Genomic DNA, 16,310 nt, shown 5'->3' on the forward strand with positions numbered 1-16,310 from the left:
GAGGACGGCTCATAATAAGGGCTGGAACGGAGTAAATGTGGAATCCATGTGTTTGATACCATTCCACTCCAGCCATTACCACCAACCTCCTGTGATGTACATCAACTACTAATCATGACTGTTATAATACCAATGGCCTGGCAAAAATACCAATGTCACACTGTAGCTGTGGGCAATGACGTTGAGGTCACTGTTCCTACAGAGTGACTGACGTTGAGGTTACTGTTCCTACAGAGTGACTGACGTTGAGGTTACTGTTCCTACAGAGTGACTGACGTTGAGGTTACTGTTCCTACAGAGTGACTGACGTTGAGGTTACTGTTCCTGCAGAGTGACTGACGTTGAGGTTACTGTCCCTGCAGAGTGACTGACGTTGAGGTTACTGTTCCTGCAGAGTGACTGACGTTGAGGTTACTGTTCCTGCAGAGTGACTGACGTTGAGGTTACTGTTCCTACAGAGTGACTGACGTTGAGGTTACTGTTCCTACAGAGTGACTGACGTTGAGGTTACTGTTCCTGCAGAGTGACTGACGTTGAGGTTACTGTTCCTGCAGAGTGACTGACGTTGAGGTTACTGTTCCTACAGAGTGACTGACGTTGAGGTTACTGTTCCTACAGAGTGACTGACGTTGAGGTTACTGTTCCTGCAGAGTGACTGACGTTGAGGTTACTGTTCCTACAGAGTGAAATGTAACTGAAAAGCAAAATAAATAAGAAACGCAAAAGACTATCGTCTTGAAACAGATGAAGTGCAGATGTTGTATTCATACTCAGGAAACTGAAATAGGTCTTGCTCAATTTGTAAACTTTCCTGATTTCCTGTGTTTTTTTTTTGGGGGGGGGGGCATATTTCTGCATAACTTCTCTGCTCAAAAGGCTTCCGATGTTAAAGCAACCCAAAACAAGAAAAAGGAGTTTAGGGGAAGTTGCAGCAGGTAGATAGACATGTCAAAACACAAACATTTCGTGCCAACATGGTGACCGTGAAGATTGTTAACTCACACAGAGCTCGGCTAGGGACTATGTGTACCTTAAGCCTCTGACCAGAGCCCATCTTTCACTTTATAAATGATGTCTGCTCTTCCTGGAGAATGAAGCACCTCGATCCCATTGATACTGCAGATTACAACATCCAGACAACAAGGGGAAGAGGTATGGGGATGCAGGCTTCTGTTACAGTATGATAGATGAATCTGACAACAGTGATGGGTTGGCCCAACCTGACCTGTGAAGCAATCCTGTTAAAGGTTGTAACTGAGGGTTTGTTTCTGACATGGTCAGTAGTGCTGAGCGATTAGTGCTTTGAGGTCAGTTCAGTTATTCAATTTTGATAATGTTTGAAAAAATTGAATGCATGCTGAAATAAGGATTCACAATGATTTTAGAGGTTTTTTTTAATAGAAATTCCAAAGCCTAAAATAGTGAACATTCAATTGCCAAAACCTTGAAAATATTCCATTGTCTGTCAGGTCTACATTGTATAGACATTGATAGAAAGTGTAAATTCCTTTAAAATAAAACATTTTAGTTGTGTATATTACTTGGTTTTTATCTGATTACTTGACTTTAAGGAATGAAAAATAATAGTAATCATCTCATCTCTGCCCAGGCAGTAGCAGTCCGCCAGGCCATCTAATGTTATCTATGTGCTCCCCATACTGCACTGTCTTTAGTCATCCTATTTAGCTAGCCTGCCTATGTTGTCTACGCTGTAGAGCTGTCTGGCGAAAACATTTTACTAGTTCTTCAAAGTAGATAACTAACAGCATCTGTCCCTCATCATTGTGTTCTATACATTCCTCTCTCATGATGCAGTCTGTGTGTACACAACATAGCAGGCGTGAAAGTTTATCCGTACAGAGATCTGTATTTAATGTTGAGATGCTCATGTCACCGCCCGAACAACAGGAATCGTCCCAAAGGCGCGAAGGCAGGCAACAAGCTTTAGGTCCAAAATAAGCCCATTGAAACGCATTGGGCTTATTTTGGACATATTCTGGTGAGTGAAGCCGCTCGCTTCGCCACTTCCTCTCTGATACGTCTCTGTCCGAGACGGAAGAAACAGACGCAACGGATTAAGGTCACTGTAGTTAATTATCACGTTTCTGCGTTGAACTAGGTATAATATTTTCTTAATGAAAACTACAACTCCCTTCAGCCCAGCATCCCACATACCGTAGTTCTTGACTTGATTTCGAGTGAGAAACAGTGCATTGGGCTCACCAATAAAAAAAAATGAACGTCGGTCAATTAGTTGTTTAATAACAACAAACAAAAAAAATGTTTTACGAAATGTTGGTTAATCGCTCAGCACTAATGGTTAGAGAAGAGTGACTGAATGGAGGCTTTAGGGCCAATAGGGCCAGTTCATACTTGGATCACCTGAAGGAGGAGAGGCGGCTGACAAGAAAAGCGTGTGTATGTATGTATGTATGTATGTATGTATGTATGTATGTATGTATATGTATATATATATATATATATATATATATATATATATATGATGCATGTCTATGTGTGCCCATTAGTCTGTATGTGTTCAGGCCGCTGCATGTCTGTTTGAGTGTGTTTAGTCTGCAGTGCGTGTGGGAGTGCTGGGTTGGTTCAGCGCCATGGTTTTACAGAGCCAGCCAGCGAAGTCCATCTCCTCTACCTCCGAGCGCTTGATAAAAGTGTGGTTCTGAAACAAACAAGAGACACATGGCTTAGTACAAAGATACATCTGTGCTTCAGCTAATCATGTACTGTCACATATCGGTCATGTCTATCTCTTTAGTTATTATAACCATTAGCTAAGCAGCCAACAGCAAGGGACTGGAATCCAATATGGCTCGCTTTTCTGTCAAAGGGCTAGCTTTTCTCTCTTCAGTCCTTCCCAGTGCTCTCCAGTCCAAAGGCCAACACTCACCATCAGCATCTTCAGGTCCGCCCGGTCTGCTGGGTTCTTGATGAGACTGAGGAAGCACAAGAATGTCACAGTAATTTCAGAAAAATAGTGATAGATAGTGAAATCTTCTTGAACTGCACTGTTGGTTAAGGGCTGGTAAGTAAGCATTTCACAGTAAAGTCTACACTTGTTGCATTCGGCGCATGTGACAAATATAGTTTGATTTGATATAATTATTAAATCAAGGCATTGTATTCATAAATCATTCAGACTGAGGGGAACTCACCATCTAGTCACAAAGTCCTGGAAATCAGATGTGAATACTCCATGAGGCAGTTTGGGGGGAGGCTGTAACAAAATCATGATCATAATCAATAACGAGCCCATCTATACACCATGCCATGGATATAACAGTAGAGTTTGGTCATATTCTATTCTAGCTTCCGTTCCGTGACAATCATTTGCATTCTTCTATCCATCTATGGCCATGGGGGGGGGGGGGGGGGGGGGTAATCCTCAGCAGTGTTTACCTCGTTGACGATGTAGTCCAACAGCTCAAAGATGGCCATCGCAGGACCGTGGCCTGATTAACAGTAAAACATTATTCAGATAATCAGTACAAATATGTAAATGATCTATCTGCGAAAGAGGCTGTGGGTGTGTGTGTTCTGACCGCTGGCAGGTCTGCCCCCGGGGGGTCTGGGTCGGGGAGAGGTGCTGCTGTGGATTTCTCCCTCGGTCCCGTCCATGATGGGCCGGCCAAAGATGGCCTCCAGCTCCTTGGCGTCAGGAGGGGGGATGGGATACCGGCCGATAGACAGCTCCACCAGAGACAGCCCCATGCTCCACACATCAGACTGGACTGAGTAGTGGGTGCCCTGCAATCTCTCCGGCTGTTGGTTAGAGACACAGAGATAGATGGCTTACACACACACACACACACACACACACACACACGCACTCTCACACAAAATCAGGAGTACGCACCGACATGTAGGAACGTGTTCCCACGAAGGAGTTGGCCATGGAGTCTATCAGCTGGCCGCTCACCCCGAAGTCACACAGCTTGATCTCCCCACGAGAGTTGACCAGGATATTAGAGGGCTTTACGTCTGGGGGATAGGAGGGGTCGTTAGACTCAGCAGGCATATTGCTAAAAACACACAGGCACAGACGAACGCAGTGGAAAATCTACAGTGCATAGGTAGATACGTAAATTCAAATGCATAGCATCAATGTGTACCTCTGTGCATGATCTGGTGTTTCTCTCGTAGATACGCTAACCCTCTTAGAACCTGTGAAGATGTGAAAATGTTGCCGTTTTTGCCCAGTTTCAAGAGCACACTTGGAATTGTCAAACACTACATCTATCCTTTGGGAAACAATAGACATGCATTACTATCTTCATATGTAGCTAGCTATGGTTTGTTGTAGGGGTGTGCCGACATGGCCATACTCGTATTCGTAAGTTGCCAGTTGGATCAGATGATACTCGTGATCAAAAAGTGTTTTAATAAGCCTAAATAGATGTTGGCAAAATACCTCCCTGCACATTCTCACTGCAAAAAACCCCTGCAGTTTAGGAGCAGCGCACAGTTAAAAAAGGTTTAAAAAAATTATAATAAAAAGAACCCCTAGTCAAATAAAGGTTAAATAAAAACAATAATAAAAACACCCCTAGTTTGATGATACTCACAGCGATGCTGACTTTCCCCAGGATCTCCTCAGGGATCCTCCTGGCCTCCTTCAGCACCTGGTCCAGAGAGCCCCCATCCTGCAGGGAGAGAGGAGAGCCACTCAGTCACAACCACCTCACATAAACACTTCACAGTATGACAAGGTCCGAGTCTACCTGCATTACAACATTACTATCTCAACCATACTCCCCAAAATGATTTAACTTGCTCTTGAAAAACACCCTCTCTCACCCCCACTCTCTCCCCCATCCTTTACCATGTGTTCCATGCAGATGCTGATCTCTCCGTCGCTGTAGAAGGACCCGTAGAAACTAACGATGTAGGGAGAATTACACTCATGTAGCAACTGAGGGAGACCGAGAGAGGTGGGTTTAAACACATAAGGAATACTCTTGTTTAAGAATTGATTTGGTTTAAACATTAAGTTATTGATAATGCTAAATGAAATAACAAAAGCAGCACCTGTAGCTCTCTGATGATCTGGTTCCTGATGGCTGGCTTGATCTCCAGATGGATCAGCTAAGGAGGGAGGATGAATGCATTACATAAACACCAAAAATCAATGTCTTTGTCTCATCACTAATGGCCATAAGTACAGTGGTTTTGCTGGTTCAAAATGGCTGCCTTAAATTGTTTTGCTAGAATTACAGAAATATGTGCCTAGTCTTTTCTTGTGAACAATTGTTATTATTACAATTGTAATTACATCATAGGCAATACAATCAATACATATTTTTTTTGTTTGTACAATTTATCCTTTTTACCCCCCTCCCCCATGGAGCAAATTAGGGTTAAGAGCCTTGCTCAAAAGGCACAAGTCTGCCAAGTCTGAAATCAACCCCTAACTGCTTCCCATCTGAAAGGATCGGACAAGTTTGAGCAATATGGTGACATGTAAACCACTAGAAAGTGCCCTCAGGCAAATTTCCCATCAATCGGCTCACACCCACCTGATCCTTCCTGATCTAAGAAAAGGGTCAGGGGGTTGCTTTCAGACTGGCACCAGCATTCACACCACTCACCTTTCTGGCCATGACGAGGCCTGAGGGTTTGTGGCACACCTTGTTGACCACGCCTCCGTTGCCGACACCCAACTCACAAATGCGGTGGAAGTCATCATCTTTCAGTTCGCCCACCTTGGCCTTCTGGGTAAGGAAATTCTCCAGGCGCTTCTTCTGCTGCTCGTCCAGATCCAACTCCTCCAACTTCTTCTGTAGGGCCTCCAGGTTAGCACTGAGAGCGAAGGAGTAGGGAGAATTGGAGGTGAATTCTCACATGAAAGTAGAGTTTGACTTGAATTTGAGTTTAACAGTAGCCAGCTGGCTATGGAGTTACTTACTCAGAGGCAGCTGCGATGGTTGTGGAGGTGGACAATCCTCCCTCACCAGCGGTGGGCGTGATGTTAAGGCGCACTGGTCTTTTTTTGGGGGCCATGTTTTGTTTTAGAGAATAACTTGCTAGATACCAGCGTTGAGTCTCTTGACTCCAACTTGCTGTGTCGCCAGAAGAGTGACTGAATGCTGTTGGCAGATCCAAAATGCCTCAGGCCTGCCTAGCCAATTAGCTCTCAAACTAGCCGGTGTATCTATCGAATCAACAGGGGTGACAATGAGGCGTCTAGTTAATTAACTAGGTATTTTAGACCAGACTAGCTAACTAACGGTAGATGGCTGGATAAATTAGCTATGACTAGTTAGCTATTGCCTCCTGTGACTGCCAATAAATAACGTTAGCAATAAACTGGCTAGCAAGCTAACATTATGGAAACAAATAACTAGCTAGTAAGACACGTAACTATGTTGTTAAATTAATCACGTTACCTTCAAGTTGGGATAAAGAATGAATCAACACAGCTAACTGTAGATAGCTAGTTACACAAGCAAAGGTTGGACCACAGCCATCACCACATTCCATACCAATAGTAACGTTAATGCTTTAGCTAGGTATCCGTGCTAGCCATTCAAGCTAACAATCCCGCTGTCCTTGCGTGTTGCTCCACTATCGTCTTCGCCAAACCCGTCTTGGCCTAGCAGAACGTTCAAAAGGAGCGGACCGTTGGGGCCAACAAGTTATTCGTGTCCTGAGATGTGGACCATAGACTGCACACAAGGTCCCAGGATAAGAGTGGGGGTAGCGGCTAAATTTGGCCCTCTTCGCGGTACTATCAGATGCTATTTGGTCCAGGAAGACAAAGAAAGTCTCGCGAGAAAAGTTGTCTTTACCGACGTTATGGCACACCTTTACACCTGGTGGTATGCAATGATTTATATAGAAAACTGATAGGGGGCGCTGTGCTGAAGCCACCGTGCCTTCATCTTGGCACTCCCCCACCGTTGTAAAAAATATTTTGTATTAATGTCTGCATTCGTTTGTGCCACATTTATTCGATTAGACATCTTAATGCATACGTTTAAATTAGAGATAAACATACAAAATAAAAAAATCTAAAGCATATTTCCTTAAAGTATAATTTTGAGATTACTAATGTTACTGTCCCCACTAGGACAACAAAAAAAATACTTAAATACATATCATTTTGTCCTTGAAAAACATTTAATTGAAATACTGTAGAATAACATTAATTCCTATGATTAGATAAGTTTTAGTCACATGAACAGGGACGCAGATGTAGTTGAACGGTACAGTGAAATTCTAAAGCTCTGAGCTCCAACAGTGTAGGTCAAAAAGGGAAATGAATGAAACAATAATACTAATAATAATAAATACATATTTACAACTGTAACAATTATAAATGTCCATTGGAGGGTGAGTGCAGGGTAAATGTCCATTGAGGGAGCAGTGGGGAACCTTCAGGGACAAGCCGAATTTCTATGGTTAAACTAATTTCTTCAGCCTCCTGAGGTTGAAGAGTTGCTGTCCTGCCTTCTTCACCACAATGTCCGTGTGTTTTGACCATTTCAGCTCCTATGAGATGTGTATGCCAAGGAACTTGATATTTTTGACCATCTCCACAGCAGCCCCGTTGACGAGGATGGGGCCCAGCCTGGTCCCCCTGAAGTCCAGAATCAGCTCCTTTGTTTTGCTGACTTTGAGGGACAGGTTGTTTACTTGGCACCATGCTATCAGAGTGCCTACCTCCTCTCTGTAGGCCGTCTTGTCATTGTTGGTAATCAGACCTACTATTGTCATGTCGTCAGCGAACTTGATAATGGAGTTGGATCTGTGTAAGGCCACGCAGTCGTGGGTATACAGGGAGTACAGGAGGGGACTGAAGACGTACCCTTGTGGGGCCCCGTGTTGAGAATCAGTGTTGGGGATGTAATGTTAACAATCTTCACCAACTGGGGATGGCCCGTCAGGAAGTCCAGGACCCAGTTGCATATGGAGGAGTTCAGTCCCAGGGCTGTGAGCTTTGTGGTGAACTTAGAGGGCACTATGGTGTCGAAGGCTAAGCTGTAGTCAATTAACAGTATCCTCACATATGCATTCCTTTTGTCCAGGTTGGTAAGGGGAATATGCAGTGCAATTGCGTCGTCTGTGTATCTGTCGAGGGGTAGGCGAAATGGAGAGGGTTGAGTGTGTCGAGGAGGTGATGTTATCGATCTTTGACTAGCCTCTTGAAGCACTTTATGATCAGTGCTAAGGGTCGGTAGTCATTCAGCTCAGTTACTTTCCCCTTCTTGGGCACGGGGATGATAGTGGACATCTTGGCGCAGATGGGGATAATGGCCTGAGGTAGAGAGAGATTGCACATTTCAAAACACAACAGATAGCTGGTTTGCACATGCTCTGAGGGCGTGGTTAGGGATGCTGTTGGAGCCGGCAGCCTTGCGAGTTAACATGCTTGCATGACTTGCACACATCCTCCGTGGAGAATGTTAGCCCTTAGCCCTCGTTGTCCTCGGGGGTTCTCCTCGTCAGAGTCATTATGCTCGAAGCGTGAGAAAGGTGTTTAGCTCATCCGGTAGGGTGACGTTGGTGTCCGTAACATGACTGGCTTTCTTTTTGTAATCAGTGGTTGTTAGAAGCTCCTGCCACTTAAGCCTTGTGTCTTACCAGCTGAATTGCTCCTCCACTTTGTCCTGCCATCTTGATCGATCTTCGTAGGCCATATTTGTACTGTTTAACCAGGACTGCTCATACTGGGGAGTGCCAATATGGCCGACCAGTGACTTCAAAGCCTCTCAATCACCAGTACATAGCATCAGTAATCCAGGGTTTAAATACATCTTTGGTGGTAGGGCTGGTGGAAAAGGTGGGGGAGGCAAAAGAGTAATTTAGTCAGTCACACAAGCAGGCTTTTATTCACCTCTAGTGGCAGTGTACAGTTTAGGTAACAGTACAAATGGGCCTTAGTTTAAAAAGATACAAATGTGCATATTAATGAAAGCTAAAGCAAACAAATTATTAGAATACTTATTATCATATTGAATGAAGACAAATTTTGTTCTCTGCAGTTATGTATCACACATAAATAGCATAAAACTGCAGTAACAAGCTAGTAGGAGGTGCTACCAGACTAGGGTCACCCTACTGCTAGGCTGACAACTTACTGATTTACTTGGGCATTCTTTGCAGAACCGCAAGTCAACAGACTGCATCCAACCTGTTCTGTCCTGTGCCATTTGTTCAAGGTGTTGCCATGACAGTCATACTTCATTTCTTGCCTGGACAAGAATAACCTTTTTCCTCGTTTCACTCTCCTGGCTTACTATTTGGAATTAGAGTGCATTCTGATAAGAATCCCATCCGCCCCATATAATAGACTACATTATAAGTATATGAATGTTTTGGCACCACGGTTTGACCACTGTAGGAATTGATTCTTATAAAATGTACAGTGCCTTCGGGAAGTATTCAGAACATTTGACTTTTTCCACTTTGTTACATTACAGCCTTATTCTAAAATTGATTAAATAAAACAAATTCCTCAGCAATCTACTCACAATACCCGTAATGACAAAGGGAAAACAGGTTTAGACACTTTTGCTAATTTATTACAAATAAAAAACAGATACCTTATTTACATAAGTATTCAGACCCAGTGCTTAGGAGACTCAAAATTGAGCTCAGGTGCATCCTGTTTGCATTGATCATCCTTGAGATGTTTCTAATACTTGATTGTAGACACCTGTGGTAAGTTCAATTGATTGGACATGATTTGTTAAGGCACACACCTGTCTATTGAAGGTCTCACAGTTGACAGTGCACATCAGAGCAAAAACCAAGCCATGAGGGCGAAGGAATTGTTCGTAGAGCTCCGAGACAGGATTGTGTCGAGGCACAGATCTTTGGAAGTGTACCAAAAAATGTCTGCAGCATTGAAGGTCCCCAAGAACACAATGGCTTCCATCATTCTTAAATGGAAGAAGTTTGGAACCACCAAGACTCTTCCTAGAGCTGGCCGCCCGGCAAACAGAGCAATCGTGGGAGAAGGGCCTTGGTCAGCGAGGTGACATAAAACCTGATGGTCACTCTGACAGAGCTCAAGAGTTCCTATGTTGAGATGGGAGAAGCTTCCAGAAGGACAACCATCTCTGCAGCACTCCACCAATCAGCCCTTTATGGTAGAGTGGTCAGACGGAAGCCACTTCAGTAAAAGGCACACGACAGCACGCTTGGAGTTTGCCAAAAGGTACCTAAAGATTCTCAGACCATGAGAAACAAGATTCTCTGGTCTGATGAAACCAAGATTGAACTCTTTGGCCTGGTTGCCAAGCGTCACATCTGGAGGAAACATGGCACCATCCCTACGGTGAAGCATGGTGGTGGCAGCATCATGCTGTGGGGAGGTTTTTCAGCGGCAAGGACTGGGAGACTAGTCAGGATCAAGGCAAAGATGAACGTAGCAAAGTACAGAGATGAAAATCTGCTCCAAAGCACTCAGGACCTCAGACTGGGTTGAAGGTTCACCTTCCAAAAGGAAAGTCACCCTAAGCACACAGCCAAGACAATGCAGGAGTGGCTTCGGGACAAGTCTCTGAATGTCCTTGAGTGACCCAGCCAGAGCCCGGACTTGAACCCAATCTAACATCTCTGGAGAGACCTGAAAATAGCTGTGCAGCAACGCTCCCCGTCCAACCTGACAGAGCTTTAGAGGATCTGCAGAGAGGAATGGGAGAAACTTGCCAAATACAGGTGTGCCAAGCTTGTAGCATCATACCCAAGAAGACTCAAGGCTGTAATCGCTGCCAAAGGTGCTTCAAAGTACTGAGTAAAGGGTCTGAATACTTATGTAAAGGTTATAGTTTAAACATTTCAAAAAAACCTTTTGCTTTGTCATTACGGGGTATTGTGTGTATATTGATGAGGAAAAAAACTAATTTAATAAATTTTAGAATAAGGCTGTAACCTAACCAAATGTGTAAAAAGTCAAGGGGTCTGAATACTTTCCGAAGGAGTGGACTCAAAACACTGCATTAAAAAAAAAAAAAAAAAATTCTTCTTCAAGTGGCAGGTGAGCCTGTGCTGTTCCATTCATTATTGGGATGTCTTTCAGGTCATGGTCATATTGGATAGTGGTCGACTCCTTTGATGAGCAGAAACTAAAAGAAAAGTGAACTAAAGGGATTATACTTTGAGGATAATATTCATCTCTTTTGGAGTGGAGGTCATAATCACATGACAATGATAAGTACACATTTCTGTCTGCCTAAGTTACTATTTTTTTGGCCTGCTACTGTACTGTGCTTGGGTGTGCGTGACTCTTCTCTTTCCAAAATCACATGGCACACGACTTTACCGTTCATGACATAACCACTGACAACTATGACAACCATGGTATCATGGTACTAACACACTAAGTTAGTATCATGGTTCAATGTCGCATTCACAAGACAGCTGTTAAAGCACAATGTGATTGCACTCATCTATATTATGACCTACCATCTGATAGGCTTGACTTGGCTGTTGTCAGGGAGTTTACAATCCCTGGTGTTTGAAGCAGACGACTCAGACTCGCAGAAAGAGGCTAATTATCCCAAAGATAATGTATGGCAGGACTTTGTTGTAAAGTTCAAGGAGGGAGAGGAGAGAGGGAAAAGGGAGAGAGAGGGAGAGTTATGGTATGGCCATGTAAAATACAGACTGGAAAACTGATGAGCAGGTAGATGAGCTATGTTCTCAATTTCAGGTGATAGCTAAGGTTAGGGTTAGGGCTAAAGTTAGGGTTTGTGGTTAAACATGTGGGGTTAGAAAGCAACATGCCCAGGAAGTGGGGACCAGGAAGTGGGGACCATACACCCAGTGGATGAGTCTGGACCCTTACCAGAGGATGATGTTGAGGATGGAGATGTCCAGGAAAGTGTACACTTGCTGCTGCTCTTTACAACTACTCATTTGCTAAAATATGATGAGGACACAGGATGAAATGTTACTCTGAATATGTATACACTGCCTGTCTACAATACATCATGATAAATTGCAAAATCCATGTTGCTAAACAAAAATAGAAAAGCAACATGTTAAGTGTTGGTCCCATGTTTCATGAGCTGAAATAAAAATCCCAGAAATGTTGTACACAATTTTTTTTTTTACATCCCTGTTAGTGAGAATTTCTCTTTTGCCAAGATAATCCATCCACCTGACAGGTGTGACATATCAAGAAGTGGATTAAACAGCAAGATCATTACACAGGTGCTGGGGACAATAATAGGCCACTCTAAAATTTGAAATTTTGTCACACAACATAATGCCACAGATGTCTCAAGTTTTGAGGGAGTGTGCAATTGGCATGCTGACTGCAGGAATGTTCACCAGAGCTGTTGCCAGACAATTGAATGTTAATTTTTCTTTATATGAACTGTAACTCAGTAAAATCATTGTTTCATGTTGCGTTTATATTTTTGTTCAGTGCATTCGGAAAGTATTCTGACCCCTTTACTTTTGCCATATTTTGTTATGTTACAGTCTTATTCTAAAATTGATTACATTTTCCCCCTCATCAATCTACACACAACACCCCACAATAATACAGCAAAAACTGTTTTTTTGTTTGGTTTTCTTTGCAAAAAAAGCCAACAAAAAGACTGAAATATCACATTAAAATAAGTATTCAAACCATTTACTCAGTACTTTGTTGAAAAAACTTTGGCAGCGATTACTGCCTCAAGTCTTCTTGGGTATGATGCTACATGCTTGCCACACCCTTATTTGGGGAGTTTCTCCCATTCCTCTCTGGAGATCCTCTCAAGCTCTATCAAGTTGGACGGGGGGGGGCGTTGCTGCTACAGCTATTTTCAGGTCTCTCCAGAGATCGGGTTCAAGTCCGGGCTCTGGCTGGGCCACTCAAGGACATTCAGAGACTCGTCCCAAAGCCACTCCTGCATTGTCTTGGCTGTGTGCTTAGGGTTGTTGTCCTGTTGGAAGGTGAACCTTCGCCCCAGTCTGAGGTCCTGAGTGCTCTGGAGCAGGTTTTCATCAAGGATCTCTTTGTACTTTGCTACGTTCATTTTGCCTTGATCCTGATTAGTCTCCCAGTCCCTGCAGTTGAAAAACCTCCCCACAGAATGATGCTGCCACCACCATGCTTCACCATTGGGATGGTGCCAGGTTTCCTCCAGATGTGACGCTTGGCATTCATGCCAAAGAGTTCAATTTTGGTTTCATCAGACCAGAGAATCTTGTTTCTCATGATCTGAGAGTCTTTAGGTGCCTTTTGGAAAACTCCAAGTGGGCTGTCATGTGTCTTTTACTGAGGAGTGGCTTCCGTCTGGCCACTCTACCATAAAGGCCTGATTGTTGGAGTGCTGCAGAGACGGTTGTCCTTCTGGAAGGTTCTCCCATCTCCACATAGAAACTCTAGAGCTCTATCAGAGTGACCATCGGGTTCTTGGTCACCTCCCTGACCATTTACATAGCAGAAATTTGTGTATTTGGCGAAGACTACGTAAAATAACAAATAACTAGACAGATGCAGTTCTCAGGCTGCAAATATTGTGCAGCGCCATATGTTAGGGGAACCTAACCTGAAGTTAGTTTCTCCCGACCAGGAAAAAAGTTTGACCTTATAGCCTATAGCTATTATTATTATTATTATTATTATTATTATAATACGACTTCTTGCCCCAAGATTCACCACCACAAAGCTTTCAGGATCAGAGAAGACTGTTTGGGGTATATTAACTTCCTGTGTTTGATACTCTGACTTCTTTACCCCTCTCCTGTGTAGCCTATTTAAGAACACAATAATTGTTGGCACAAATACTATTCACACAACATTTATTGGCAGACAATGTACTCTTATGTAGCCCGCAGTTTATAAGTGGAACATTCAAAGAGGTTGGGTAGGAATATGATGAATGTAAATGGGATGTATGCCAGTACCCTGGCCTTGTGCCACATACAACACTTCTCTCACCCAATACTAGTGATGTAATGCAATTGGATGTCAGGCCCAAGCCCCTCAGACAGTTAAGCACACAGTACGTAGGCCAGCTGATTGAGGTAGACTGGATTAGTGCAACGATTATCTGAACAGCCATTGTACTGAAAAACACTGGCTTCCTCCCAAACCTGCAGGACACACAGATAATAAACACAAGCACAGAAATAGAATCAGAAGACGTTCATCGACTTGAATAGGGATTCCCATTCTAGTGAATATTTCTGAACAAAACAACATTTCTGTGTTTAGGCTTTGGGAATCTACTCTAACTTTTAGTGGTGGGCATCAATATTGATCATTTGATATCGATATGAGCAGGGCATATCGTGATATCAGATTATCCTTCCTATTAACCTACACATAAAAAGGCCTAGATGACTGTTCTGCTTGCAATAAACCTCTCACAGACCTCACAGCAACCCGTCTTTGCAGAGAGACTATCCACACCGAGTTAAGGGAAGGCATAATCTGATCCAAACGTGGATGGATTTACCTGTCAGAGAGCTGGCTACTAATGAACGATCCGACCAGAACTCCTAGGAAGAAGATCAAGGTTCGAGGACGGGACCTTTCATGCATTATCACACACCCACTCCCAATGTGGTGATGGGACAACTTGGATCAATTAAACCTGGGATTAGTCTATAAACCTATAGCTGTGCCTTTAGAGCCCAGACCTCTATGCCTGGATTAAAAAAAATTGCAGGATATTTACCTCAAACACTATAGCTGACGTGTATTTCTCATTGCTGAAGTACCATCCGTCGAGACATCCCCCCGACTCGTTCCCAAATCCAAATGTGGTCGCCACAGTGTTGTTGATCCTCTTGTATCGGGAACACATGTCGGGACCCACCAGTCTACTCTCTTCCATAAAATATACTGCTCAAAAAAATAAAGGGAACACTTAAACAACACAATGTAACTCCAAGTCAATCACACTTCTGTGAAATCAAACTGTCCACTTAGGAAGCAACACTGATTGACAATACATTTCACATGGTGTTGTGCAAATGGAATAGACAACAGGTGGAAATTATAGGCAATTAGCAAGACACCCCCAATAAAGGAGTGGTTCTGCAGGTGGTAACCACAGACCACTTCTCAGTTCCTATGCTTCCTGGCTGATGTTTTGGTCACTTTTTAATGCTGGCGGTGCTTTCACACTAGTGGTAGCATGAGACGGCGTCTACAACCCACACAAGTGGCTCAGGTAGTGCAGCTCATCCAGGATGGCACATCAATGCGAGCTGTGGCAAGAAGGTTTGTTGTCTCTGTCAGCGTTGTGTCCAGAGCATGGAGGCGCTACCAGGAGACAGGCCAGTACATCAGGAGACGTGGAGGAGGCCGTAGGAGGGCAACAACCCAGCAGCAGGACCGCTACCTCCGCCTTTGTGCAAGGAGGCGCAGGAGGAGCACTGCCAGAGCCCTGCAAAATGACCTCCAGCAGGCCACAAATGTGCATGTGTCTGCTCAAACGGACAGAAACAGACTCCATGAGGGTGGTATGAGGGCCCGACGTCCACAGGTGGGGGTTGTGCTTACAGCCCAACACCGTGCAGGACGTTTGGCATTTGCCAGAGAATACCAAGATTGGCAAATTCGCCACTGGCGCCCTGTGCTCTTCACAGATGAAAGCAGGTTCACACTGAGCACATGTGACAGACATGACAGTCTGGAGATGCCGTGGAGAACGTTCTGCTGCCTGCAACATCCTCCAGCATGACCGGTTTGGCGGTGGGTAAGTCATGGTGTGGGGTGGCATTTCTTTGGGGAGCCACACAGCCCTCCATGTGCTCGCCAGAGGTAGCCTGACTGCCATTAGGTACCGAAATGAGATCCTCAGACCCCTTGTGAGACCATATGCTGGTGCGGTTGGCCCTGGGTTCCTCCTAATGCAAGACAATGCTAGACATGTGGCTGGAGTGTGTCAGCAGTTCCTGCAAGAGGAAGGCATTGATGCTATGGACTGGCCTGCCCGTTCCCCAGACCTGAATCCAATTGAGCACATCTGGGACATCATGTCTCGCTCCATCCACCAACGCCACGTTGCACCACAGACTGTCCAGAAGTTGGCGGATGCTTTAGTCCAGGTCTGGGAGGAGATCCCTCAGGAGACCATCCGCCACCTCATCAGGAGCATGCCCAGGCATTGTATGGAGGTCATACAGGCACGTGGAGGCCACACACACACTACTGAGCCTCATTTTGACTTGTTTTAAGGACATTACATCAAAGTTGGATCAGCCTGTAGTGTGGTTTTCCACTTTAATTTTGAGTGTAACTCCAAATCCAGACCTCCATGGGTTGATAAATTGGATTTCCATTGATTATTTTTGTGTGATTTTGTTGTCAGCACATTCAACTATGTAAAGAAAAA

General features: G+C 44.1%; 1 protein-coding gene across 5 annotated transcripts; it reads right to left on the reverse strand.

Annotated features, from left to right (window-relative positions):
• Positions 1–1,376: 1,376 nt before the first annotated feature.
• Positions 1,377–7,033, reverse strand: map2k2b (mitogen-activated protein kinase kinase 2b). Of its 5 annotated transcripts, none has more exons than XM_045694350.2 (13): positions 6,501–7,033; positions 5,924–6,104; positions 5,607–5,817; positions 5,047–5,103; positions 4,841–4,930; positions 4,584–4,661; positions 4,131–4,182; positions 3,875–3,999; positions 3,561–3,780; positions 3,418–3,470; positions 3,174–3,235; positions 2,909–2,954; positions 1,377–2,680 (listed from the first exon to the last, which is right to left on the reverse strand). In XM_045694350.2, the coding sequence occupies exons 2-13, from the start codon at positions 6,016–6,018 to the stop codon at positions 2,570–2,572; spliced, it is 1,200 nt and encodes a 399-aa protein (XP_045550306.2). In that variant the 5' UTR covers positions 6,019–6,104; positions 6,501–7,033; the 3' UTR covers positions 1,377–2,569. The 5 variants fall into 5 exon arrangements, with proteins under 5 accessions (XP_045550306.2, XP_045550305.2, XP_013996466.3 ...); XM_045694349.2 differs by having other exon boundaries at positions 6,405–7,033; XM_014140991.3 differs by having other exon boundaries at positions 5,924–6,169; positions 6,501–7,031.
• Positions 7,034–16,310: the final 9,277 nt, after the last annotated feature.

The sequence above is a fragment of the Salmo salar genome, chromosome 14, assembly GCF_965601325.2.
Source record: "Salmo salar chromosome 14, fSalSal1, whole genome shotgun sequence".
Taxonomy (NCBI): domain Eukaryota; kingdom Metazoa; phylum Chordata; class Actinopteri; order Salmoniformes; family Salmonidae; genus Salmo; species Salmo salar.

Excerpts from the sequence above, each read along its gene's own strand:
- map2k2b (XM_045694349.2), bottom strand. The coding sequence starts at position 6,498 with ATGGAATGTGGTGATGGCTGTGGTCCAACCTTTGCTTGTGTAACTAGC. Across the intron at positions 5,818-5,923 it reads ACCATCGCAGCTGCCTCTGA|TGCTAACCTGGAGGCCCTAC; the intron begins GTAAGTAACTCC and ends CTTCGCTCTCAG. Across the intron at positions 3,781-3,874 it reads GAACACGTTCCTACATGTCG|CCGGAGAGATTGCAGGGCAC; the intron begins GTGCGTACTCCT and ends TCTAACCAACAG.